Raw genomic sequence first — 24,432 nt, forward strand, 5'->3', positions numbered from 1 at the left:
CTTCGGTTAACTTGTAGTGACGCCAAGTAAATGTTTTTTTAAAGATGTGTGGTCTTAAAAAAGACCGTTTGTGTTTGGTAGACGTTGGTTTACTTGCTGCTTGTGTATTTTGTGACGGCTTTTGTTCCTTCACTGACTGCGTGTTTTGCAAGTTCTCCAGGCAAGAGAAGACGTACTGCGGTTTGAATTTCACGAGAAGAGATGGTCGACTTTTTGTTTTGAAGAGCCAAACGCGAAGCTTCGGAAGCAATGCGCTCAAAGATGTCGTTGACAAATGAGTTCATGATGCTCATAGCTTTGCTTGAAACTCCGACATCTGGGTGAACTTGTTTCAAAACATTGTAGATGTAAATAGCATAACTTTCCTTTCTCTTTCTCTTGCGTTTCTTTTCACCAGTTCCACCAATCTTTCCTCCTTTTTTGCCGGCTCTTTTTTCACCTTTCTTGGCTACTTTAGGTGCCTGTTTTCCTCCTTTAGCTGCTGCGTCAGACATGGTTAAAAATTTTTGCTACTTAACTTGTAAATAAGCATTAAACTGCAAGTCAAAACTTTTTGTTTATAAGTAAAAAAATCGGATCGAATTCGATCCGAAAACGCCGATACGCAATTTAATTGGTTAAAAAAAAAATCTTTTGTTTAATACTTAATTATGATTGGTTAAAAAAACATGATTTCGATCCTATTTTTATGATGAAAAAACGAGTAAAGTTTATTTCGTTAACACTTACGTTAAATATTCGTACGTTTTTGTATTAACTTACAAATCAAATCGCAGTTATGTCTGGACGTGGAAAAGGTGGAAAAGCTAAGGCTAAAGCCAAGACAAGATCCTCAAGAGCTGGACTTCAATTTCCAGTCGGTAGAGTGCATAGATTCCTTCGTAGAGGGCACTATGCTAACCGAATTGGATCTGGAGCACCAGTTTACTTAGCAGCCGTCTTGGAATATTTATCTGCTGAGATATTGGAGTTGGCTGGTAACGCAGCAAGAGACAACAAAAAAGCTAGGATTATTCCAAGACATTTACAATTGGCTGTTCGTAATGATGAAGAATTAAACAAACTTTTGAGCGGTGTAACCATTGCAGCTGGTGGTGTTTTGCCAAACATTCAAGCTGTCTTACTCCCAAAGAAGAACGACAAAGGACAGAAGAAGTAAACCGCTACACTCAGAAAACAACGGCTATTTTTATAGCCACACATCTTTAAAAAAACATTGTTTTTTTCACAAAACTATAACCTTAAAGTCTAATAGATAATCCATGCATACGCCTTGTCCTAAGTAACTCAAAGAAATTAAATAAAAAAATTTGATCACAACGTCAAAATAAATTGCACGTATTTGCCCCTACTAATGTCTACGGCCATACCACGATGAACACACCCGTTCTCGTCTGATCACGGAAGTTAAGCATCGTCGGGCCGGGATAGTACTTGGATGGGGGACCGCCTGGGAACTCCCGGTGTCGTAGGCTTTTCATTTTCATTTGTTGCCTTTTCATTTCAATGGTGCTGTGATATATTTCTTGTTATAACAATTAAGGAACGTGGCGGTTGTTGAAAGTGTTTCCTATGACATTTTCCTACGACATTTTCAGGTGATAGTACGAGAAAAAAGAGCTTTCAAATGCATACAAACTCGATCTATTGCCGATCATCCAATAACCCTGACGGAATGGCAAATAAAATAAAATTCCGCCGCCTTCCGAGGACTTATATCGCAATCACGTTTCGTAACAGCCAAGCGAGGTTTTACCTTAGCGTTTACGTCACCACCGACATTTGGCCGCGCAACTTTTCTAAGCTCATTCATTTTGACTTAAGGAGGGGGCGAGCGCGGACGCAGGCCCCCACTACCAGAAATTGTACGGTCGAGTTACTGACGTTTGCAGTAATCGCAGAGGTCAGCCCAAGCGTAGTGCAATGCAAGAGCCTCACTCTGGAAGAAAACCCTCATTGATCAGTCTTTACTTCCCCGTCAGGTAAGTATGAGTTGGAACTGCACCGTAGCATGAGGGTACCCTTCAAAGTTTGTTAATGCTTGTGGCTTGAGTGTGTTATAAACTGCCGTGTCGCGGGGCATAGGCTGTATTCTCCCCCAGTGTACGCGTTTTGTTCCCGCCGTAGACTATGCAGAGTGCCGTCGGAAAGAGGACTGCTATTATTCTTTTATTGCTTATGTGGGCCGCCATCGGTAATAGTGCAACACCAAGGCAACCCGTGGTCACGGCGTGAATGAATCCACCTCCATGACCCAAGGCCAAAAATCAGATTAATATACTGACCATTCAGAGAATGGCCTACCAGATATTAAACTGATAAGAACAGATACTACACTTGATCTTAGCCATTAGGCCGAGAAGCGATAAAGAACAAGCGTTGCCATGATAGGCATCGTCCACACACCGTAACTGCTTGTGGAGCATGTCACGTTACTGTAAAGCTTACAACTGTCACCGCGTACGGATGGACGGCGACATAGTAAAAATCACGGCTGTTGATTTAGCCGTAGGATGGAGAGCGACTGTAGCGAGTGGATGGTAACTTACATGAATGCTAACAAAGGCGACGATACTAAGTGCGTGATATTACTTTCCAATATGACTGCGTACATTCCGTTTATCAACGCATTACGCCAGAACGTGCGCGCGCGTTACACAGTAGACCATGCAGCCGAAATGCGACAGTGCGACCCTGCCAGGAGTCGAACCTGGAATCCCCTGATTCGTAGTCAGATGCCTTATCCATTGGGCCACAGGGCCATGCTTATGACTTCGCCCCATCGTTATTTTGGCTTGCGCATTCGTTTTACTTACGACAGAATTCTTCGTGTTTGTAGCCATGAAAGAAAGGGACTTCTGTGAGTGAATTTTTTTACTGTGGTCTAATAAAAAAGTCGAAACGCAGTGCCCAATATATGAATTGCTCCTAATAGCCGGAAACAGGCCGTGTCGATGATGTAGGCCGACATACGCAACGCAAACCAAAGAACGCTTTATGAAAATCCTAACACGGGCGCGGAAGAAGCCCAAATTAACAGAGTAGATGTAATGCTGAAGACCTCAAACTCCAGCAGCTTCTCTTTCAGACTATTGCGTCGTGCTACAAATAAAAATTAACATGCTTTCGCATAGTCGCGGCACCCAAAACGGACATTATACGATGTACAGAAACACACATTTCTGTTTTCGCGCCAAATCAATTCCCGGGAGTGGTACTTTTACGTCCGCATACTTCGCACCGTCTTAAATTATATCTCATTTACACGGTAATGTTTAGTATACTTCTACTGTGATAACAAGCATCGTTTATCGTTGGATTGTTGTAAGAAAACATTAAAAATGAGTGAAGCAGCTTCTCCAAAGAAAATCGCACCCAAGAAGAAACCTGCTGCAAAGAAGACAGCTGATCACCCTAAATATGTGGACATGATCAAGGCTGCTATCGCTACCCTAAAGGAACGCGGTGGTTCATCTCGCCAAGCTATTACAAAATATATTCATGCAAATTACAAAGTTGCTGAAAACTCAGATCATCATCTGAAAATGGCTCTTAAACGAGGAGTAACATCAGGCGATTTGATTCAAACTAAAGGCACTGGTGCTTCTGGATCATTCAAGCTAGGTCAGGTAAAAAAAGAAAAACCTAAGAAAAAGGCCGCAGCAAAAAAGCCAACGGCAAAGAAGCCTACTGCAAAGAAAAGTACACCAAAAAAGAAGCCAGCAAAGAAGAGCACGCCAAAGAAAGCAGCAAAGAAGCCTGCCACAAAGAAAGCCTCGGCTAAGAAACCAGCAGCTAAGAAACCCACAAAGAAGCCTGTTGCTAAAAAACCTGCAGCAAAGAAGGTCAAAAAGACTCCCAAAAAGGCAGCAAAGAAGACCGCAAAAAAATAATTTGTGTGTATCTGGCTATTACATTAACAAACGGCTATTTTTATAGCCACACATTTACAAAAAAACATTATCTTGGTACAAAGTTAAACTTGTTTAAGTCACTTAAACAGTTAAAAAAGAGTAATTTTAAGATTAGATTCCCTAAGTTTAAGTATTTTCGTTTTTAAATTTCTTATTTTCTTGCTTTTACTTTTCTTGCCCTTCATATTTTTAACATTGTCAAACTTTATGTAGCATAAAATTTTTATGTAGCATAAAATTTAAACAGAAAGCAGAACAAAGTTTGATATAAAAAGCTAGCCGTAATATTTTTTATGGATGTGTGGCTATAAAAATAGCCGTTTTTTGTTTGGTAAGATGCTTAGGCACGTTCCCCACGAATTCTTCTTGCCAACTGGATGTCTTTAGGCATGATTGTAACTCGTTTTGCGTGAATGGCACACAAGTTAGTATCCTCGAACAAGCCAACAAGGTACGCTTCAGAAGCCTCTTGCAGAGCCATAACGGCTGTGCTCTGGAATCGCAGATCTGTTTTGAAGTCCTGAGCAATTTCTCGCACAAGACGCTGGAAAGGCAACTTGCGGATCAAGAGCTCGGTTGACTTCTGGTATCTTCTGATTTCTCTGAGAGCAACTGTACCAGGTCTGTAACGATGTGGTTTTTTCACTCCTCCAGTAGCTGGTGCGCTTTTCCTCGCAGCTTTAGTGGCGAGTTGTTTTCGTGGAGCCTTTCCTCCAGTAGATTTACGTGCAGTTTGCTTTGTACGAGCCATATTTTAAGAAGTCGATGTAGTACGGATACACAAGACGGTCTAAAATGCACTATCGCGCCAAAGTTTTATTTCTCATATTGATTGACAGCTAAGGTTCAAAACAAACCATTTGATTGGTGCTAAGAAAGTAATTTCTGATTGGCTGCATAATGACATTACGCTCATTACTTTAACATTTTTATAAAATCTGTGTTTTTTGGCTACGGGAAAACGGCTGTATCTTCTGATACACAAAAGCTTTTGACTTTTTTTTTTTTTAGTAAGTAGCAGAAGGTTTGGCGAATTCCAACGATGCCAAATTTATTGCCTTACTGAAACATTAAGACCACGAATTTTTAAAAAAACTACAGTTTTACTTAAAAAAATGTACAAAATGTTCGGAACATTTTGTAATGACGCAACTCTATTGGTTAATTAGGGTGTTTCCACGAGCAGTAGGTAATTTTATGGCCTCTTTTTAAAGCTGTCTGAATTCTGTTAACTCAAACGTTGTTTTTGTACTCGTTCTGTACGCAACTATATCAATATGTCTGGACGCGGAAAAGGAGGTAAAGGATTGGGAAAAGGAGGTGCTAAACGTCACCGAAAAATTCTTCGTGATAACATTCAGGGAATCACAAAACCTGCTATTCGACGTCTTGCTCGACGAGGTGGTGTCAAACGTATCTCTGGCCTTATCTATGAGGAAACCAGAGGTGTACTGAAGGTTTTCTTAGAGAATGTTATTCGTGATGCTGTAACCTACACAGAGCACGCTAAACGCAAGACCGTTACCGCTATGGATGTTGTTTATGCCTTAAAACGTCAAGGAAGAACTCTTTACGGATTCGGAGGTTAAGCGTTGTCATTGCTCAACAAAAACGGCTATTTTTATAGCCACAAATCTTTTAAAACATTACTTTGTGCACGCTTCCAAATTACACAATGTGTAAAGTCTTGTCACAGTTACATTTATTGCTATACGATACTATGTCATATATGACACAAAAAAAATTTAGAAATACTTTGTAGGGTTAATTTGCCTGGGAGTGTTTCCGTGAAAAGCTGGGTTAAGTTAAATGTAAGCAATAACATGGATCAATGTACTTGTCTTTTCTGCAAGTACAGCTAATAATACGTATGAAAAGTGAAGCTAATCCACACACACACATGGGGAAGTATTTTAAATGTAGGCTAGTGTTCTTAAGCACATTATTTAGAAGTTTTATTAACTTCGGTTAACTTGTAGTGACGCCAAGTAAATGTTTTTTTAAAGATGTGTGGTCTTAAAAAAGACCGTTTGTGTTTGGTAGACGTTGGTTTACTTGCTGCTTGTGTATTTTGTGACGGCTTTTGTTCCTTCACTGACTGCGTGTTTTGCAAGTTCTCCAGGCAAGAGAAGACGTACTGCGGTTTGAATTTCACGAGAAGAGATGGTCGACTTTTTGTTTTGAAGAGCCAAACGCGAAGCTTCGGAAGCAATGCGCTCAAAGATGTCGTTGACAAATGAGTTCATGATGCTCATAGCTTTGCTTGAAACTCCGACATCTGGGTGAACTTGTTTCAAAACATTGTAGATGTAAATAGCATAACTTTCCTTTCTCTTTCTCTTGCGTTTCTTTTCACCAGTTCCACCAATCTTTCCTCCTTTTTTGCCGGCTCTTTTTTCACCTTTCTTGGCTACTTTAGGTGCCTGTTTTCCTCCTTTAGCTGCTGCGTCAGACATGGTTAAAAATTTTTGCTACTTAACTTGTAAATAAGCATTAAACTGCAAGTCAAAACTTTTTGTTTATAAGTAAAAAAATCGGATCGAATTCGATCCGAAAACGCCGATACGCAATTTAATTGGTTAAAAAAAAAATCTTTTGTTTAATACTTAATTATGATTGGTTAAAAAAACATGATTTCGATCCTATTTTTATGATGAAAAAACGAGTAAAGTTTATTTCGTTAACACTTACGTTAAATATTCGTACGTTTTTGTATTAACTTACAAATCAAATCGCAGTTATGTCTGGACGTGGAAAAGGTGGAAAAGCTAAGGCTAAAGCCAAGACAAGATCCTCAAGAGCTGGACTTCAATTTCCAGTCGGTAGAGTGCATAGATTCCTTCGTAGAGGGCACTATGCTAACCGAATTGGATCTGGAGCACCAGTTTACTTAGCAGCCGTCTTGGAATATTTATCTGCTGAGATATTGGAGTTGGCTGGTAACGCAGCAAGAGACAACAAAAAAGCTAGGATTATTCCAAGACATTTACAATTGGCTGTTCGTAATGATGAAGAATTAAACAAACTTTTGAGCGGTGTAACCATTGCAGCTGGTGGTGTTTTGCCAAACATTCAAGCTGTCTTACTCCCAAAGAAGAACGACAAAGGACAGAAGAAGTAAACCGCTACACTCAGAAAACAACGGCTATTTTTATAGCCACACATCTTTAAAAAAACATTGTTTTTTTCACAAAACTATAACCTTAAAGTCTAATAGATAATCCATGCATACGCCTTGTCCTAAGTAACTCAAAGAAATTAAATAAAAAAATTTGATCACAACGTCAAAATAAATTGCACGTATTTGCCCCTACTAATGTCTACGGCCATACCACGATGAACACACCCGTTCTCGTCTGATCACGGAAGTTAAGCATCGTCGGGCCGGGATAGTACTTGGATGGGGGACCGCCTGGGAACTCCCGGTGTCGTAGGCTTTTCATTTTCATTTGTTGCCTTTTCATTTCAATGGTGCTGTGATATATTTCTTGTTATTGGGTTAAGTTAAATGTAAGCAATAACATGGATCAATGTACTTGTCTTTTCTGCAAGTACAGCTAATAATACGTATGAAAAGTGAAGCTAATCCACACACACACATGGGGAAGTATTTTAAATGTAGGCTAGTGTTCTTAAGCACATTATTTAGAAGTTTTATTAACTTCGGTTAACTTGTAGTGACGCCAAGTAAATGTTTTTTTAAAGATGTGTGGTCTTAAAAAAGACCGTTTGTGTTTGGTAGACGTTGGTTTACTTGCTGCTTGTGTATTTTGTGACGGCTTTTGTTCCTTCACTGACTGCGTGTTTTGCAAGTTCTCCAGGCAAGAGAAGACGTACTGCGGTTTGAATTTCACGAGAAGAGATGGTCGACTTTTTGTTTTGAAGAGCCAAACGCGAAGCTTCGGAAGCAATGCGCTCAAAGATGTCGTTGACAAATGAGTTCATGATGCTCATAGCTTTGCTTGAAACTCCGACATCTGGGTGAACTTGTTTCAAAACATTGTAGATGTAAATAGCATAACTTTCCTTTCTCTTTCTCTTGCGTTTCTTTTCACCAGTTCCACCAATCTTTCCTCCTTTTTTGCCGGCTCTTTTTTCACCTTTCTTGGCTACTTTAGGTGCCTGTTTTCCTCCTTTAGCTGCTGCGTCAGACATGGTTAAAAATTTTTGCTACTTAACTTGTAAATAAGCATTAAACTGCAAGTCAAAACTTTTTGTTTATAAGTAAAAAAATCGGATCGAATTCGATCCGAAAACGCCGATACGCAATTTAATTGGTTAAAAAAAAAATCTTTTGTTTAATACTTAATTATGATTGGTTAAAAAAACATGATTTCGATCCTATTTTTATGATGAAAAAACGAGTAAAGTTTATTTCGTTAACACTTACGTTAAATATTCGTACGTTTTTGTATTAACTTACAAATCAAATCGCAGTTATGTCTGGACGTGGAAAAGGTGGAAAAGCTAAGGCTAAAGCCAAGACAAGATCCTCAAGAGCTGGACTTCAATTTCCAGTCGGTAGAGTGCATAGATTCCTTCGTAGAGGGCACTATGCTAACCGAATTGGATCTGGAGCACCAGTTTACTTAGCAGCCGTCTTGGAATATTTATCTGCTGAGATATTGGAGTTGGCTGGTAACGCAGCAAGAGACAACAAAAAAGCTAGGATTATTCCAAGACATTTACAATTGGCTGTTCGTAATGATGAAGAATTAAACAAACTTTTGAGCGGTGTAACCATTGCAGCTGGTGGTGTTTTGCCAAACATTCAAGCTGTCTTACTCCCAAAGAAGAACGACAAAGGACAGAAGAAGTAAACCGCTACACTCAGAAAACAACGGCTATTTTTATAGCCACACATCTTTAAAAAAACATTGTTTTTTTCACAAAACTATAACCTTAAAGTCTAATAGATAATCCATGCATACGCCTTGTCCTAAGTAACTCAAAGAAATTAAATAAAAAAATTTGATCACAACGTCAAAATAAATTGCACGTATTTGCCCCTACTAATGTCTACGGCCATACCACGATGAACACACCCGTTCTCGTCTGATCACGGAAGTTAAGCATCGTCGGGCCGGGATAGTACTTGGATGGGGGACCGCCTGGGAACTCCCGGTGTCGTAGGCTTTTCATTTTCATTTGTTGCCTTTTCATTTCAATGGTGCTGTGATATATTTCTTGTTATAACAATTAAGGAACGTGGCGGTTGTTGAAAGTGTTTCCTATGACATTTTCCTACGACATTTTCAGGTGATAGTACGAGAAAAAAGAGCTTTCAAATGCATACAAACTCGATCTATTGCCGATCATCCAATAACCCTGACGGAATGGCAAATAAAATAAAATTCCGCCGCCTTCCGAGGACTTATATCGCAATCACGTTTCGTAACAGCCAAGCGAGGTTTTACCTTAGCGTTTAAGTCACCACCGACATTTGGCCGCGCAACTTTTCTAAGCTCATTCATTTTGACTTAAGGAGGGGGCGAGCGCGGACGCAGGCCCCCACTACCAGAAATTGTACGGTCGAGTTACTGACGTTTGCAGTAATCGCAGAGGTCAGCCCAAGCGTAGTGCAATGCAAGAGCCTCACTCTGGAAGAAAACCCTCATTGATCAGTCTTTACTTCCCCGTCAGGTAAGTATGAGTTGGAACTGCACCGTAGCATGAGGGTACCCTTCAAAGTTTGTTAATGCTTGTGGCTTGAGTGTGTTATAAACTGCCGTGTCGCGGGGCATAGGCTGTATTCTCCCCCAGTGTACGCGTTTTGTTCCCGCCGTAGACTATGCAGAGTGCCGTCGGAAAGAGGACTGCTATTATTCTTTTATTGCTTATGTGGGCCGCCATCGGTAATAGTGCAACACCAAGGCAACCCGTGGTCACGGCGTGAATGAATCCACCTCCATGACCCAAGGCCAAAAATCAGATTAATATACTGACCATTCAGAGAATGGCCTACCAGATATTAAACTGATAAGAACAGATACTACACTTGATCTTAGCCATTAGGCCGAGAAGCGATAAAGAACAAGCGTTGCCATGATAGGCATCGTCCACACACCGTAACTGCTTGTGGAGCATGTCACGTTACTGTAAAGCTTACAACTGTCACCGCGTACGGATGGACGGCGACATAGTAAAAATCACGGCTGTTGATTTAGCCGTAGGATGGAGAGCGACTGTAGCGAGTGGATGGTAACTTACATGAATGCTAACAAAGGCGACGATACTAAGTGCGTGATATTACTTTCCAATATGACTGCGTACATTCCGTTTATCAACGCATTACGCCAGAACGTGCGCGCGCGTTACACAGTAGACCATGCAGCCGAAATGCGACAGTGCGACCCTGCCAGGAGTCGAACCTGGAATCCCCTGATTCGTAGTCAGATGCCTTATCCATTGGGCCACAGGGCCATGCTTATGACTTCGCCCCATCGTTATTTTGGCTTGCGCATTCGTTTTACTTACGACAGAATTCTTCGTGTTTGTAGCCATGAAAGAAAGGGACTTCTGTGAGTGAATTTTTTTACTGTGGTCTAATAAAAAAGTCGAAACGCAGTGCCCAATATATGAATTGCTCCTAATAGCCGGAAACAGGCCGTGTCGATGATGTAGGCCGACATACGCAACGCAAACCAAAGAACGCTTTATGAAAATCCTAACACGGGCGCGGAAGAAGCCCAAATTAACAGAGTAGATGTAATGCTGAAGACCTCAAACTCCAGCAGCTTCTCTTTCAGACTATTGCGTCGTGCTACAAATAAAAATTAACATGCTTTCGCATAGTCGCGGCACCCAAAACGGACATTATACGATGTACAGAAACACACATTTCTGTTTTCGCGCCAAATCAATTCCCGGGAGTGGTACTTTTACGTCCGCATACTTCGCACCGTCTTAAATTATATCTCATTTACACGGTAATGTTTAGTATACTTCTACTGTGATAACAAGCATCGTTTATCGTTGGATTGTTGTAAGAAAACATTAAAAATGAGTGAAGCAGCTTCTCCAAAGAAAATCGCACCCAAGAAGAAACCTGCTGCAAAGAAGACAGCTGATCACCCTAAATATGTGGACATGATCAAGGCTGCTATCGCTACCCTAAAGGAACGCGGTGGTTCATCTCGCCAAGCTATTACAAAATATATTCATGCAAATTACAAAGTTGCTGAAAACTCAGATCATCATCTGAAAATGGCTCTTAAACGAGGAGTAACATCAGGCGATTTGATTCAAACTAAAGGCACTGGTGCTTCTGGATCATTCAAGCTAGGTCAGGTAAAAAAAGAAAAACCTAAGAAAAAGGCCGCAGCAAAAAAGCCAACGGCAAAGAAGCCTACTGCAAAGAAAAGTACACCAAAAAAGAAGCCAGCAAAGAAGAGCACGCCAAAGAAAGCAGCAAAGAAGCCTGCCACAAAGAAAGCCTCGGCTAAGAAACCAGCAGCTAAGAAACCCACAAAGAAGCCTGTTGCTAAAAAACCTGCAGCAAAGAAGGTCAAAAAGACTCCCAAAAAGGCAGCAAAGAAGACCGCAAAAAAATAATTTGTGTGTATCTGGCTATTACATTAACAAACGGCTATTTTTATAGCCACACATTTACAAAAAAACATTATCTTGGTACAAAGTTAAACTTGTTTAAGTCACTTAAACAGTTAAAAAAGAGTAATTTTAAGATTAGATTCCCTAAGTTTAAGTATTTTCGTTTTTAAATTTCTTATTTTCTTGCTTTTACTTTTCTTGCCCTTCATATTTTTAACATTGTCAAACTTTATGTAGCATAAAATTTTTATGTAGCATAAAATTTAAACAGAAAGCAGAACAAAGTTTGATATAAAAAGCTAGCCGTAATATTTTTTATGGATGTGTGGCTATAAAAATAGCCGTTTTTTGTTTGGTAAGATGCTTAGGCACGTTCCCCACGAATTCTTCTTGCCAACTGGATGTCTTTAGGCATGATTGTAACTCGTTTTGCGTGAATGGCACACAAGTTAGTATCCTCGAACAAGCCAACAAGGTACGCTTCAGAAGCCTCTTGCAGAGCCATAACGGCTGTGCTCTGGAATCGCAGATCTGTTTTGAAGTCCTGAGCAATTTCTCGCACAAGACGCTGGAAAGGCAACTTGCGGATCAAGAGCTCGGTTGACTTCTGGTATCTTCTGATTTCTCTGAGAGCAACTGTACCAGGTCTGTAACGATGTGGTTTTTTCACTCCTCCAGTAGCTGGTGCGCTTTTCCTCGCAGCTTTAGTGGCGAGTTGTTTTCGTGGAGCCTTTCCTCCAGTAGATTTACGTGCAGTTTGCTTTGTACGAGCCATATTTTAAGAAGTCGATGTAGTACGGATACACAAGACGGTCTAAAATGCACTATCGCGCCAAAGTTTTATTTCTCATATTGATTGACAGCTAAGGTTCAAAACAAACCATTTGATTGGTGCTAAGAAAGTAATTTCTGATTGGCTGCATAATGACATTACGCTCATTACTTTAACATTTTTATAAAATCTGTGTTTTTTGGCTACGGGAAAACGGCTGTATCTTCTGATACACAAAAGCTTTTGACTTTTTTTTTTTTTAGTAAGTAGCAGAAGGTTTGGCGAATTCCAACGATGCCAAATTTATTGCCTTACTGAAACATTAAGACCACGAATTTTTAAAAAAACTACAGTTTTACTTAAAAAAATGTACAAAATGTTCGGAACATTTTGTAATGACGCAACTCTATTGGTTAATTAGGGTGTTTCCACGAGCAGTAGGTAATTTTATGGCCTCTTTTTAAAGCTGTCTGAATTCTGTTAACTCAAACGTTGTTTTTGTACTCGTTCTGTACGCAACTATATCAATATGTCTGGACGCGGAAAAGGAGGTAAAGGATTGGGAAAAGGAGGTGCTAAACGTCACCGAAAAATTCTTCGTGATAACATTCAGGGAATCACAAAACCTGCTATTCGACGTCTTGCTCGACGAGGTGGTGTCAAACGTATCTCTGGCCTTATCTATGAGGAAACCAGAGGTGTACTGAAGGTTTTCTTAGAGAATGTTATTCGTGATGCTGTAACCTACACAGAGCACGCTAAACGCAAGACCGTTACCGCTATGGATGTTGTTTATGCCTTAAAACGTCAAGGAAGAACTCTTTACGGATTCGGAGGTTAAGCGTTGTCATTGCTCAACAAAAACGGCTATTTTTATAGCCACAAATCTTTTAAAACATTACTTTGTGCACGCTTCCAAATTACACAATGTGTAAAGTCTTGTCACAGTTACATTTATTGCTATACGATACTATGTCATATATGACACAAAAAAAATTTAGAAATACTTTGTAGGGTTAATTTGCCTGGGAGTGTTTCCGTGAAAAGCTGGGTTAAGTTAAATGTAAGCAATAACATGGATCAATGTACTTGTCTTTTCTGCAAGTACAGCTAATAATACGTATGAAAAGTGAAGCTAATCCACACACACACATGGGGAAGTATTTTAAATGTAGGCTAGTGTTCTTAAGCACATTATTTAGAAGTTTTATTAACTTCGGTTAACTTGTAGTGACGCCAAGTAAATGTTTTTTTAAAGATGTGTGGTCTTAAAAAAGACCGTTTGTGTTTGGTAGACGTTGGTTTACTTGCTGCTTGTGTATTTTGTGACGGCTTTTGTTCCTTCACTGACTGCGTGTTTTGCAAGTTCTCCAGGCAAGAGAAGACGTACTGCGGTTTGAATTTCACGAGAAGAGATGGTCGACTTTTTGTTTTGAAGAGCCAAACGCGAAGCTTCGGAAGCAATGCGCTCAAAGATGTCGTTGACAAATGAGTTCATGATGCTCATAGCTTTGCTTGAAACTCCGACATCTGGGTGAACTTGTTTCAAAACATTGTAGATGTAAATAGCATAACTTTCCTTTCTCTTTCTCTTGCGTTTCTTTTCACCAGTTCCACCAATCTTTCCTCCTTTTTTGCCGGCTCTTTTTTCACCTTTCTTGGCTACTTTAGGTGCCTGTTTTCCTCCTTTAGCTGCTGCGTCAGACATGGTTAAAAATTTTTGCTACTTAACTTGTAAATAAGCATTAAACTGCAAGTCAAAACTTTTTGTTTATAAGTAAAAAAATCGGATCGAATTCGATCCGAAAACGCCGATACGCAATTTAATTGGTTAAAAAAAAAATCTTTTGTTTAATACTTAATTATGATTGGTTAAAAAAACATGATTTCGATCCTATTTTTATGATGAAAAAACGAGTAAAGTTTATTTCGTTAACACTTACGTTAAATATTCGTACGTTTTTGTATTAACTTACAAATCAAATCGCAGTTATGTCTGGACGTGGAAAAGGTGGAAAAGCTAAGGCTAAAGCCAAGACAAGATCCTCAAGAGCTGGACTTCAATTTCCAGTCGGTAGAGTGCATAGATTCCTTCGTAGAGGGCACTATGCTAACCGAATTGGATCTGGAGCACCAGTTTACTTAGCAGCCGTCTTGGAATATTTATCTGCTGAGATATTGGAGTTGGCTGGTAACGCAGCAAGAGACAACAAAAAAGCTAGGATTATTCCAAGACATTTACAATTGGCTGTTCGTAATGATGAAGAATTAAACAAACTTTTGAGCGGTGTAACCATTGCAGCTGGTGGTGTTTTGCCAAACATTCAAGCTGTCTTACTCCCAAAGAAGAACGACAAAGGACAGAAGAAGTAAACCGCTACACTCAGAAAACAACGGCTATTTTTATAGCCACACATCTTTAAAAAAACATTGTTTTTTTCACAAAACTATAACCTTAAAGTCTAATAGATAATCCATGCATACGCCTTGTCCTAAGTAACTCAAAGAAATTAAATAAAAAAATTTGATCACAACGTCAAAATAAATTGCACGTATTTGCCCCTACTAATGTCTACGGCCATACCACGATGAACACACCCGTTCTCGTCTGATCACGGAAGTTAAGCATCGTCGGGCCGGGATAGTACTTGGATGGGGGACCGCCTGGGAACTCCCGGTGTCGTAGGCTTTTCATTTTCATTTGTTGCCTTTTCATTTCAATGGTGCTGTGATATATTTCTTGTTATAACAATTAAGGAACGTGGCGGTTGTTGAAAGTGTTTCCTATGACATTTTCCTACGACATTTTCAGGTGATAGTACGAGAAAAAAGAGCTTTCAAATGCATACAAACTCGATCTATTGCCGATCATCCAATAACCCTGACGGAATGGCAAATAAAATAAAATTCCGCCGCCTTCCGAGGACTTATATCGCAATCACGTTTCGTAACAGCCAAGCGAGGTTTTACCTTAGCGTTTAAGTCACCACCGACATTTGGCCGCGCAACTTTTCTAAGCTCATTCATTTTGACTTAAGGAGGGGGCGAGCGCGGACGCAGGCCCCCACTACCAGAAATTGTACGGTCGAGTTACTGACGTTTGCAGTAATCGCAGAGGTCAGCCCAAGCGTAGTGCAATGCAAGAGCCTCACTCTGGAAGAAAACCCTCATTGATCAGTCTTTACTTCCCCGTCAGGTAAGTATGAGTTGGAACTGCACCGTAGCATGAGGGTACCCTTCAAAGTTTGTTAATGCTTGTGGCTTGAGTGTGTTATAAACTGCCGTGTCGCGGGGCATAGGCTGTATTCTCCCCCAGTGTACGCGTTTTGTTCCCGCCGTAGACTATGCAGAGTGCCGTCGGAAAGAGGACTGCTATTATTCTTTTATTGCTTATGTGGGCCGCCATCGGTAATAGTGCAACACCAAGGCAACCCGTGGTCACGGCGTGAATGAATCCACCTCCATGACCCAAGGCCAAAAATCAGATTAATATACTGACCATTCAGAGAATGGCCTACCAGATATTAAACTGATAAGAACAGATACTACACTTGATCTTAGCCATTAGGCCGAGAAGCGATAAAGAACAAGCGTTGCCATGATAGGCATCGTCCACACACCGTAACTGCTTGTGGAGCATGTCACGTTACTGTAAAGCTTACAACTGTCACCGCGTACGGATGGACGGCGACATAGTAAAAATCACGGCTGTTGATTTAGCCGTAGGATGGAGAGCGACTGTAGCGAGTGGATGGTAACTTACATGAATGCTAACAAAGGCGACGATACTAAGTGCGTGATATTACTTTCCAATATGACTGCGTACATTCCGTTTATCAACGCATTACGCCAGAACGTGCGCGCGCGTTACACAGTAGACCATGCAGCCGAAATGCGACAGTGCGACCCTGCCAGGAGTCGAACCTGGAATCCCCTGATTCGTAGTCAGATGCCTTATCCATTGGGCCACAGGGCCATGCTTATGACTTCGCCCCATCGTTATTTTGGCTTGCGCATTCGTTTTACTTACGACAGAATTCTTCGTGTTTGTAGCCATGAAAGAAAGGGACTTCTGTGAGTGAATTTTTTTACTGTGGTCTAATAAAAAAGTCGAAACGCAGTGCCCAATATATGAATTGCTCCTAATAGCCGGAAACAGGCCGTGTCGATGATGTAGGCCGACATACGCAACGCAAACCAAAGAACGCTTTATGAAAATCCTAACACGGGCGCGGAAGAAGCCCAAATTAACAGAGTAGATGTAATGCTGAAGACCTCAAACTCCAGCAGCTTCTCTTTCAGACTATTGCGTCGTGCTACAAATAAAAATTAACATGCTTTCGCATAGTCGCGGCACCCAAAACGGACATTATACGATGTACAGAAACACACATTTCTGTTTTCGCGCCAAATCAATTCCCGGGAGTGGTACTTTTACGTCCGCATACTTCGCACCGTCTTAAATTATATCTCATTTACACGGTAATGTTTAGTATACTTCTACTGTGATAACAAGCATCGTTTATCGTTGGATTGTTGTAAGAAAACATTAAAAATGAGTGAAGCAGCTTCTCCAAAGAAAATCGCACCCAAGAAGAAACCTGCTGCAAAGAAGACAGCTGATCACCCTAAATATGTGGACATGATCAAGGCTGCTATCGCTACCCTAAAGGAACGCGGTGGTTCATCTCGCCAAGCTATTACAAAATATATTCATGCAAATTACAAAGTTGCTGAAAACTCAGATCATCATCTGAAAATGGCTCTTAAACGAGGAGTAACATCAGGCGATTTGATTCAAACTAAAGGCACTGGTGCTTCTGGATCATTCAAGCTAGGTCAGGTAAAAAAAGAAAAACCTAAGAAAAAGGCCGCAGCAAAAAAGCCAACGGCAAAGAAGCCTACTGCAAAGAAAAGTACACCAAAAAAGAAGCCAGCAAAGAAGAGCACGCCAAAGAAAGCAGCAAAGAAGCCTGCCACAAAGAAAGCCTCGGCTAAGAAACCAGCAGCTAAGAAACCCACAAAGAAGCCTGTTGCTAAAAAACCTGCAGCAAAGAAGGTCAAAAAGACTCCCAAAAAGGCAGCAAAGAAGACCGCAAAAAAATAATTTGTGTGTATCTGGCTATTACATTAACAAACGGCTATTTTTATAGCCACACATTTACAAAAAAACATTATCTTGGTACAAAGTTAAACTTGTTTAAGTCACTTAAACAGTTAAAAAAGAGTAATTTTAAGATTAGATTCCCTAAGTTTAAGTATTTTCGTTTTTAAATTTCTTATTTTCTTGCTTTTACTTTTCTTGCCCTTCATATTTTTAACATTGTCAAACTTTATGTAGCATAAAATTTTTATGTAGCATAAAATTTAAACAGAAAGCAGAACAAAGTTTGATATAAAAAGCTAGCCGTAATATTTTTTATGGATGTGTGGCTATAAAAATAGCCGTTTTTTGTTTGGTAAGATGCTTAGGCACGTTCCCCACGAATTCTTCTTGCCAACTGGATGTCTTTAGGCATGATTGTAACTCGTTTTGCGTGAATGGCACACAAGTTAGTATCCTCGAACAAGCCAACAAGGTACGCTTCAGAAGCCTCTTGCAGAGCCATAACGGCTGTGCTCTGGAATCGCAGATCTGTTTTGAAGTCCTGAGCAATTTCTCGCACAAGACGCTGGAAAGGCAACTTGCGGATCAAGAGCTCGGTTGACTTCTGGTATCTTCTGATTTCTCTGAGAGCAACTGTACCAGGTCTGTAACGATGTGGTTTTTTCACTCCTCCAGTAGCTGGTGCGCTTTTCCTCGCAGCTTTAGTGGCGAGTTGTTTTCGTGGAGCCTTTCCTCCAGTAGATTTACGTGCAGTTTGCTTTGTACGAGCCATATTTTAAGAAGTCGATGTAGTACGGATACACAAGACGGTCTAAAATGCACTATCGCGCCAAAGTTTTATTTCTCATATTGATTGACAGCTAAGGTTCAAAACAAACCATTTGATTGGTGCTAAGAAAGTAATTTCTGATTGGCTGCATAATGACATTACGCTCATTACTTTAACATTTTTATAAAATCTGTGTTTTTTGGCTACGGGAAAACGGCTGTATCTTCTGATACACAAAAGCTTTTGACTTTTTTTTTTTTTAGTAAGTAGCAGAAGGTTTGGCGAATTCCAACGATGCCAAATTTATTGCCTTACTGAAACATTAAGACCACGAATTTTTAAAAAAACTACAGTTTTACTTAAAAAAATGTACAAAATGTTCGGAACATTTTGTAATGACGCAACTCTATTGGTTAATTAGGGTGTTTCCACGAGCAGTAGGTAATTTTATGGCCTCTTTTTAAAGCTGTCTGAATTCTGTTAACTCAAACGTTGTTTTTGTACTCGTTCTGTACGCAACTATATCAATATGTCTGGACGCGGAAAAGGAGGTAAAGGATTGGGAAAAGGAGGTGCTAAACGTCACCGAAAAATTCTTCGTGATAACATTCAGGGAATCACAAAACCTGCTATTCGACGTCTTGCTCGACGAGGTGGTGTCAAACGTATCTCTGGCCTTATCTATGAGGAAACCAGAGGTGTACTGAAGGTTTTCTTAGAGAATGTTATTCGTGATGCTGTAACCTACACAGAGCACGCTAAACGCAAGACCGTTACCGCTATGGATGTTGTTTATGCCTTAAAACGTCAAGGAAGAACTCTTTACGGATTCGGAGGTTAAGCGTTGTCATTGCTCAACAAAAACGGCTATTTTTATAGCCACAAATCTTTTAAAACATTACTTTGTGCACGCTTCCAAATTACACAATGTGTAAAGTCTTGTCACAGTTACATTTATTGCTATACGATACTATGTCATATATGACACAAAAAAAATTTAGAAATACTTTGTAGGGTTAATTTGCCTGGGAGTGTTTCCGTGAAAAGCTGGGTTAAGTTAAATGTAAGCAATAACATGGATCAATGTACTTGTCTTTTCTGCAAGTACAGCTAATAATACGTATGAAAAGTGAAGCTAATCCACACACACACATGGGGAAGTATTTTAAATGTAGGCTAGTGTTCTTAAGCACATTATTTAGAAGTTTTATTAACTTCGGTTAACTTGTAGTGACGCCAAGTAAATGTTTTTTTAAAGATGTGTGGTCTTAAAAAAGACCGTTTGTGTTTGGTAGACGTTGGTTTACTTGCTGCTTGTGTATTTTGTGACGGCTTTTGTTCCTTCACTGACTGCGTGTTTTGCAAGTTCTCCAGGCAAGAGAAGACGTACTGCGGTTTGAATTTCACGAGAAGAGATGGTCGACTTTTTGTTTTGAAGAGCCAAACGCGAAGCTTCGGAAGCAATGCGCTCAAAGATGTCGTTGACAAATGAGTTCATGATGCTCATAGCTTTGCTTGAAACTCCGACATCTGGGTGAACTTGTTTCAAAACATTGTAGATGTAAATAGCATAACTTTCCTTTCTCTTTCTCTTGCGTTTCTTTTCACCAGTTCCACCAATCTTTCCTCCTTTTTTGCCGGCTCTTTTTTCACCTTTCTTGGCTACTTTAGGTGCCTGTTTTCCTCCTTTAGCTGCTGCGTCAGACATGGTTAAAAATTTTTGCTACTTAACTTGTAAATAAGCATTAAACTGCAAGTCAAAACTTTTTGTTTATAAGTAAAAAAATCGGATCGAATTCGATCCGAAAACGCCGATACGCAATTTAATTGGTTAAAAAAAAAATCTTTTGTTTAATACTTAATTATGATTGGTTAAAAAAACATGATTTCGATCCTATTTTTATGATGAAAAAACGAGTAAAGTTTATTTCGTTAACACTTACGTTAAATATTCGTACGTTTTTGTATTAACTTACAAATCAAATCGCAGTTATGTCTGGACGTGGAAAAGGTGGAAAAGCTAAGGCTAAAGCCAAGACAAGATCCTCAAGAGCTGGACTTCAATTTCCAGTCGGTAGAGTGCATAGATTCCTTCGTAGAGGGCACTATGCTAACCGAATTGGATCTGGAGCACCAGTTTACTTAGCAGCCGTCTTGGAATATTTATCTGCTGAGATATTGGAGTTGGCTGGTAACGCAGCAAGAGACAACAAAAAAGCTAGGATTATTCCAAGACATTTACAATTGGCTGTTCGTAATGATGAAGAATTAAACAAACTTTTGAGCGGTGTAACCATTGCAGCTGGTGGTGTTTTGCCAAACATTCAAGCTGTCTTACTCCCAAAGAAGAACGACAAAGGACAGAAGAAGTAAACCGCTACACTCAGAAAACAACGGCTATTTTTATAGCCACACATCTTTAAAAAAACATTGTTTTTTTCACAAAACTATAACCTTAAAGTCTAATAGATAATCCATGCATACGCCTTGTCCTAAGTAACTCAAAGAAATTAAATAAAAAAATTTGATCACAACGTCAAAATAAATTGCACGTATTTGCCCCTACTAATGTCTACGGCCATACCACGATGAACACACCCGTTCTCGTCTGATCACGGAAGTTAAGCATCGTCGGGCCGGGATAGTACTTGGATGGGGGACCGCCTGGGAACTCCCGGTGTCGTAGGCTTTTCATTTTCATTTGTTGCCTTTTCATTTCAATGGTGCTGTGATATATTTCTTGTTATAACAATTAAGGAACGTGGCGGTTGTTGAAAGTGTTTCCTATGACATTTTCCTACGACATTTTCAGGTGATAGTACGAGAAAAAAGAGCTTTCAAATGCATACAAACTCGATCTATTGCCGATCATCCAATAACCCTGACGGAATGGCAAATAAAATAAAATTCCGCCGCCTTCCGAGGACTTATATCGCAATCACGTTTCGTAACAGCCAAGCGAGGTTTTACCTTAGCGTTTAAGTCACCACCGACATTTGGCCGCGCAACTTTTCTAAGCTCATTCATTTTGACTTAAGGAGGGGGCGAGCGCGGACGCAGGCCCCCACTACCAGAAATTGTACGGTCGAGTTACTGACGTTTGCAGTAATCGCAGAGGTCAGCCCAAGCGTAGTGCAATGCAAGAGCCTCACTCTGGAAGAAAACCCTCATTGATCAGTCTTTACTTCCCCGTCAGGTAAGTATGAGTTGGAACTGCACCGTAGCATGAGGGTACCCTTCAAAGTTTGTTAATGCTTGTGGCTTGAGTGTGTTATAAACTGCCGTGTCGCGGGGCATAGGCTGTATTCTCCCCCAGTGTACGCGTTTTGTTCCCGCCGTAGACTATGCAGAGTGCCGTCGGAAAGAGGACTGCTATTATTCTTTTATTGCTTATGTGGGCCGCCATCGGTAATAGTGCAACACCAAGGCAACCCGTGGTCACGGCGTGAATGAATCCACCTCCATGACCCAAGGCCAAAAATCAGATTAATATACTGACCATTCAGAGAATGGCCTACCAGATATTAAACTGATAAGAACAGATACTACACTTGATCTTAGCCATTAGGCCGAGAAGCGATAAAGAACAAGCGTTGCCATGATAGGCATCGTCCACACACCGTAACTGCTTGTGGAGCATGTCACGTTACTGTAAAGCTTACAACTGTCACCGCGTACGGATGGACGGCGACATAGTAAAAATCACGGCTGTTGATTTAGCCGTAGGATGGAGAGCGACTGTAGCGAGTGGATGGTAACTTACATGAATGCTAACAAAGGCGACGATACTAAGTGCGTGATATTACTTTCCAATATGACTGCGTACATTCCGTTTATCAACGCATTACGCCAGAACGTGCGCGCGCGTTACACAGTAGACCATGCAGCCGAAATGCGACAGTGCGACCCTGCCAGGAGTCGAACCTGGAATCCCCTGATTCGTAGTCAGATGCCTTATCCATTGGGCCACAGGGCCATGCTTATGACTTCGCCCCATCGTTATTTTGGCTTGCGCATTCGTTTTACTTACGACAGAATTCTTCGTGTTTGTAGCCATGAAAGAAAGGGACTTCTGTGAGTGAATTTTTTTACTGTGGTCTAATAAAAAAGTCGAAACGCAGTGCCCAATATATGAATTGCTCCTAATAGCCGGAAACAGGCCGTGTCGATGATGTAGGCCGACATACGCAACGCAAACCAAAGAACGCTTTATGAAAATCCTAACACGGGCGCGGAAGAAGCCCAAATTAACAGAGTAGATGTAATGCTGAAGACCTCAAACTCCAGCAGCTTCTCTTTCAGACTATTGCGTCGTGCTACAAATAAAAATTAACATGCTTTCGCATAGTCGCGGCACCCAAAACGGACATTATACGATGTACAGAAACACACATTTCTGTTTTCGCGCCAAATCAATTCCCGGGAGTGGTACTTTTACGTCCGCATACTTCGCACCGTCTTAAATTATATCTCATTTACACGGTAATGTTTAGTATACTTCTACTGTGATAACAAGCATCGTTTATCGTTGGATTGTTGTAAGAAAACATTAAAAATGAGTGAAGCAGCTTCTCCAAAGAAAATCGCACCCAAGAAGAAACCTGCTGCAAAGAAGACAGCTGATCACCCTAAATATGTGGACATGATCAAGGCTGCTATCGCTACCCTAAAGGAACGCGGTGGTTCATCTCGCCAAGCTATTACAAAATATATTCATGCAAATTACAAAGTTGCTGAAAACTCAGATCATCATCTGAAAATGGCTCTTAAACGAGGAGTAACATCAGGCGATTTGATTCAAACTAAAGGCACTGGTGCTTCTGGATCATTCAAGCTAGGTCAGGTAAAAAAAGAAAAACCTAAGAAAAAGGCCGCAGCAAAAAAGCCAACGGCAAAGAAGCCTACTGCAAAGAAAAGTACACCAAAAAAGAAGCCAGCAAAGAAGAGCACGCCAAAGAAAGCAGCAAAGAAGCCTGCCACAAAGAAAGCCTCGGCTAAGAAACCAGCAGCTAAGAAACCCACAAAGAAGCCTGTTGCTAAAAAACCTCCAGCAAAGAAGGTCAAAAAGACTCCCAAAAAGGCAGCAAAGAAGACCGCAAAAAAATAATTTGTGTGTATCTGGCTATTACATTAACAAACGGCTATTTTTATAGCCACACATTTACAAAAAAACATTATCTTGGTACAAAGTTAAACTTGTTTAAGTCACTTAAACAGTTAAAAAAGAGTAATTTTAAGATTAGATTCCCTAAGTTTAAGTATTTTCGTTTTTAAATTTCTTATTTTCTTGCTTTTACTTTTCTTGCCCTTCATATTTTTAACATTGTCAAACTTTATGTAGCATAAAATTTTTATGTAGCATAAAATTTAAACAGAAAGCAGAACAAAGTTTGATATAAAAAGCTAGCCGTAATATTTTTTATGGATGTGTGGCTATAAAAATAGCCGTTTTTTGTTTGGTAAGATGCTTAGGCACGTTCCCCACGAATTCTTCTTGCCAACTGGATGTCTTTAGGCATGATTGTAACTCGTTTTGCGTGAATGGCACACAAGTTAGTATCCTCGAACAAGCCAACAAGGTACGCTTCAGAAGCCTCTTGCAGAGCCATAACGGCTGTGCTCTGGAATCGCAGATCTGTTTTGAAGTCCTGAGCAATTTCTCGCACAAGACGCTGGAAAGGCAACTTGCGGATCAAGAGCTCGGTTGACTTCTGGTATCTTCTGATTTCTCTGAGAGCAACTGTACCAGGTCTGTAACGATGTGGTTTTTTCACTCCTCCAGTAGCTGGTGCGCTTTTCCTCGCAGCTTTAGTGGCGAGTTGTTTTCGTGGAGCCTTTCCTCCAGTAGATTTACGTGCAGTTTGCTTTGTACGAGCCATATTTTAAGAAGTCGATGTAGTACGGATACACAAGACGGTCTAAAATGCACTATCGCGCCAAAGTTTTATTTCTCATATTGATTGACAGCTAAGGTTCAAAACAAACCATTTGATTGGTGCTAAGAAAGTAATTTCTGATTGGCTGCATAATGACATTACGCTCATTACTTTAACATTTTTATAAAATCTGTGTTTTTTGGCTACGGGAAAACGGCTGTATCTTCTGATACACAAAAGCTTTTGACTTTTTTTTTTTTTAGTAAGTAGCAGAAGGTTTGGCGAATTCCAACGATGCCAAATTTATTGCCTTACTGAAACATTAAGACCACGAATTTTTAAAAAAACTACAGTTTTACTTAAAAAAATGTACAAAATGTTCGGAACATTTTGTAATGACGCAACTCTATTGGTTAATTAGGGTGTTTCCACGAGCAGTAGGT

The 24,432-nt window shown here is 40.3% G+C and overlaps 1 protein-coding gene and 17 non-coding genes across 18 annotated transcripts; 6 read left to right on the forward strand and 12 right to left on the reverse strand.

The window, feature by feature from the left end:
- Window positions 1-1,356: 1,356 nt before the first annotated feature.
- On the forward strand, window positions 1,357-1,475 carry LOC130658512 (5S ribosomal RNA). Its single transcript, XR_008985725.1, has one exon. It is a non-coding gene; the product is annotated as a 5S ribosomal RNA (ribosomal RNA).
- Window positions 1,476-1,825: 350 nt separating this feature from the next.
- LOC130659507 (U1 spliceosomal RNA) lies at window positions 1,826-1,990 on the reverse strand. Its single transcript, XR_008986712.1, has one exon. It is a non-coding gene; the product is annotated as a U1 spliceosomal RNA (small nuclear RNA).
- A 185-nt stretch (window positions 1,991-2,175) lies between these two features.
- On the reverse strand, window positions 2,176-2,367 carry LOC130660561 (U2 spliceosomal RNA). Its single transcript, XR_008987759.1, has one exon. It is a non-coding gene; the product is annotated as a U2 spliceosomal RNA (small nuclear RNA).
- A 322-nt stretch (window positions 2,368-2,689) lies between these two features.
- Trnar-acg (transfer RNA arginine (anticodon ACG)) lies at window positions 2,690-2,762 on the reverse strand. Its single transcript has one exon. It is a non-coding gene; the product is annotated as a tRNA-Arg (tRNA).
- A 4,470-nt stretch (window positions 2,763-7,232) lies between these two features.
- Window positions 7,233-7,351, forward strand: LOC130658524 (5S ribosomal RNA). The gene has a single exon (XR_008985737.1). It is a non-coding gene; the product is annotated as a 5S ribosomal RNA (ribosomal RNA).
- Window positions 7,352-8,931: 1,580 nt separating this feature from the next.
- On the forward strand, window positions 8,932-9,050 carry LOC130658536 (5S ribosomal RNA). Its single transcript, XR_008985750.1, has one exon. It is a non-coding gene; the product is annotated as a 5S ribosomal RNA (ribosomal RNA).
- A 350-nt stretch (window positions 9,051-9,400) lies between these two features.
- On the reverse strand, window positions 9,401-9,565 carry LOC130659508 (U1 spliceosomal RNA). Its single transcript, XR_008986713.1, has one exon. It is a non-coding gene; the product is annotated as a U1 spliceosomal RNA (small nuclear RNA).
- Window positions 9,566-9,750: 185 nt separating this feature from the next.
- On the reverse strand, window positions 9,751-9,942 carry LOC130660562 (U2 spliceosomal RNA). The gene has a single exon (XR_008987760.1). It is a non-coding gene; the product is annotated as a U2 spliceosomal RNA (small nuclear RNA).
- A 322-nt stretch (window positions 9,943-10,264) lies between these two features.
- Trnar-acg (transfer RNA arginine (anticodon ACG)) lies at window positions 10,265-10,337 on the reverse strand. Its single transcript has one exon. It is a non-coding gene; the product is annotated as a tRNA-Arg (tRNA).
- Window positions 10,338-14,807: 4,470 nt separating this feature from the next.
- LOC130658548 (5S ribosomal RNA) lies at window positions 14,808-14,926 on the forward strand. Its single transcript, XR_008985762.1, has one exon. It is a non-coding gene; the product is annotated as a 5S ribosomal RNA (ribosomal RNA).
- A 350-nt stretch (window positions 14,927-15,276) lies between these two features.
- LOC130659509 (U1 spliceosomal RNA) lies at window positions 15,277-15,441 on the reverse strand. Its single transcript, XR_008986714.1, has one exon. It is a non-coding gene; the product is annotated as a U1 spliceosomal RNA (small nuclear RNA).
- Window positions 15,442-15,626: 185 nt separating this feature from the next.
- LOC130660565 (U2 spliceosomal RNA) lies at window positions 15,627-15,818 on the reverse strand. Its single transcript, XR_008987762.1, has one exon. It is a non-coding gene; the product is annotated as a U2 spliceosomal RNA (small nuclear RNA).
- A 322-nt stretch (window positions 15,819-16,140) lies between these two features.
- On the reverse strand, window positions 16,141-16,213 carry Trnar-acg (transfer RNA arginine (anticodon ACG)). The gene has a single exon. It is a non-coding gene; the product is annotated as a tRNA-Arg (tRNA).
- A 4,470-nt stretch (window positions 16,214-20,683) lies between these two features.
- Window positions 20,684-20,802, forward strand: LOC130658560 (5S ribosomal RNA). The gene has a single exon (XR_008985774.1). It is a non-coding gene; the product is annotated as a 5S ribosomal RNA (ribosomal RNA).
- Window positions 20,803-21,152: 350 nt separating this feature from the next.
- LOC130659510 (U1 spliceosomal RNA) lies at window positions 21,153-21,317 on the reverse strand. The gene has a single exon (XR_008986715.1). It is a non-coding gene; the product is annotated as a U1 spliceosomal RNA (small nuclear RNA).
- Window positions 21,318-21,502: 185 nt separating this feature from the next.
- LOC130660566 (U2 spliceosomal RNA) lies at window positions 21,503-21,694 on the reverse strand. The gene has a single exon (XR_008987763.1). It is a non-coding gene; the product is annotated as a U2 spliceosomal RNA (small nuclear RNA).
- A 322-nt stretch (window positions 21,695-22,016) lies between these two features.
- Window positions 22,017-22,089, reverse strand: Trnar-acg (transfer RNA arginine (anticodon ACG)). The gene has a single exon. It is a non-coding gene; the product is annotated as a tRNA-Arg (tRNA).
- A 600-nt stretch (window positions 22,090-22,689) lies between these two features.
- On the forward strand, window positions 22,690-23,606 carry LOC130656187 (histone H1-delta-like; the record flags this gene model as incomplete). The annotated part of the gene is made up of 1 exon (XM_057459013.1): window positions 22,690-23,606. A coding segment is annotated over one exon (531 nt), but the record flags the coding sequence as incomplete, so codon positions are not given.
- Window positions 23,607-24,432: the final 826 nt, after the last annotated feature.

The sequence above is a fragment of the Hydractinia symbiolongicarpus genome, chromosome 9 (assembly GCF_029227915.1).
Source record: "Hydractinia symbiolongicarpus strain clone_291-10 chromosome 9, HSymV2.1, whole genome shotgun sequence".
Classification (NCBI taxonomy): Eukaryota; Metazoa; Cnidaria; class Hydrozoa; order Anthoathecata; family Hydractiniidae; genus Hydractinia; species Hydractinia symbiolongicarpus.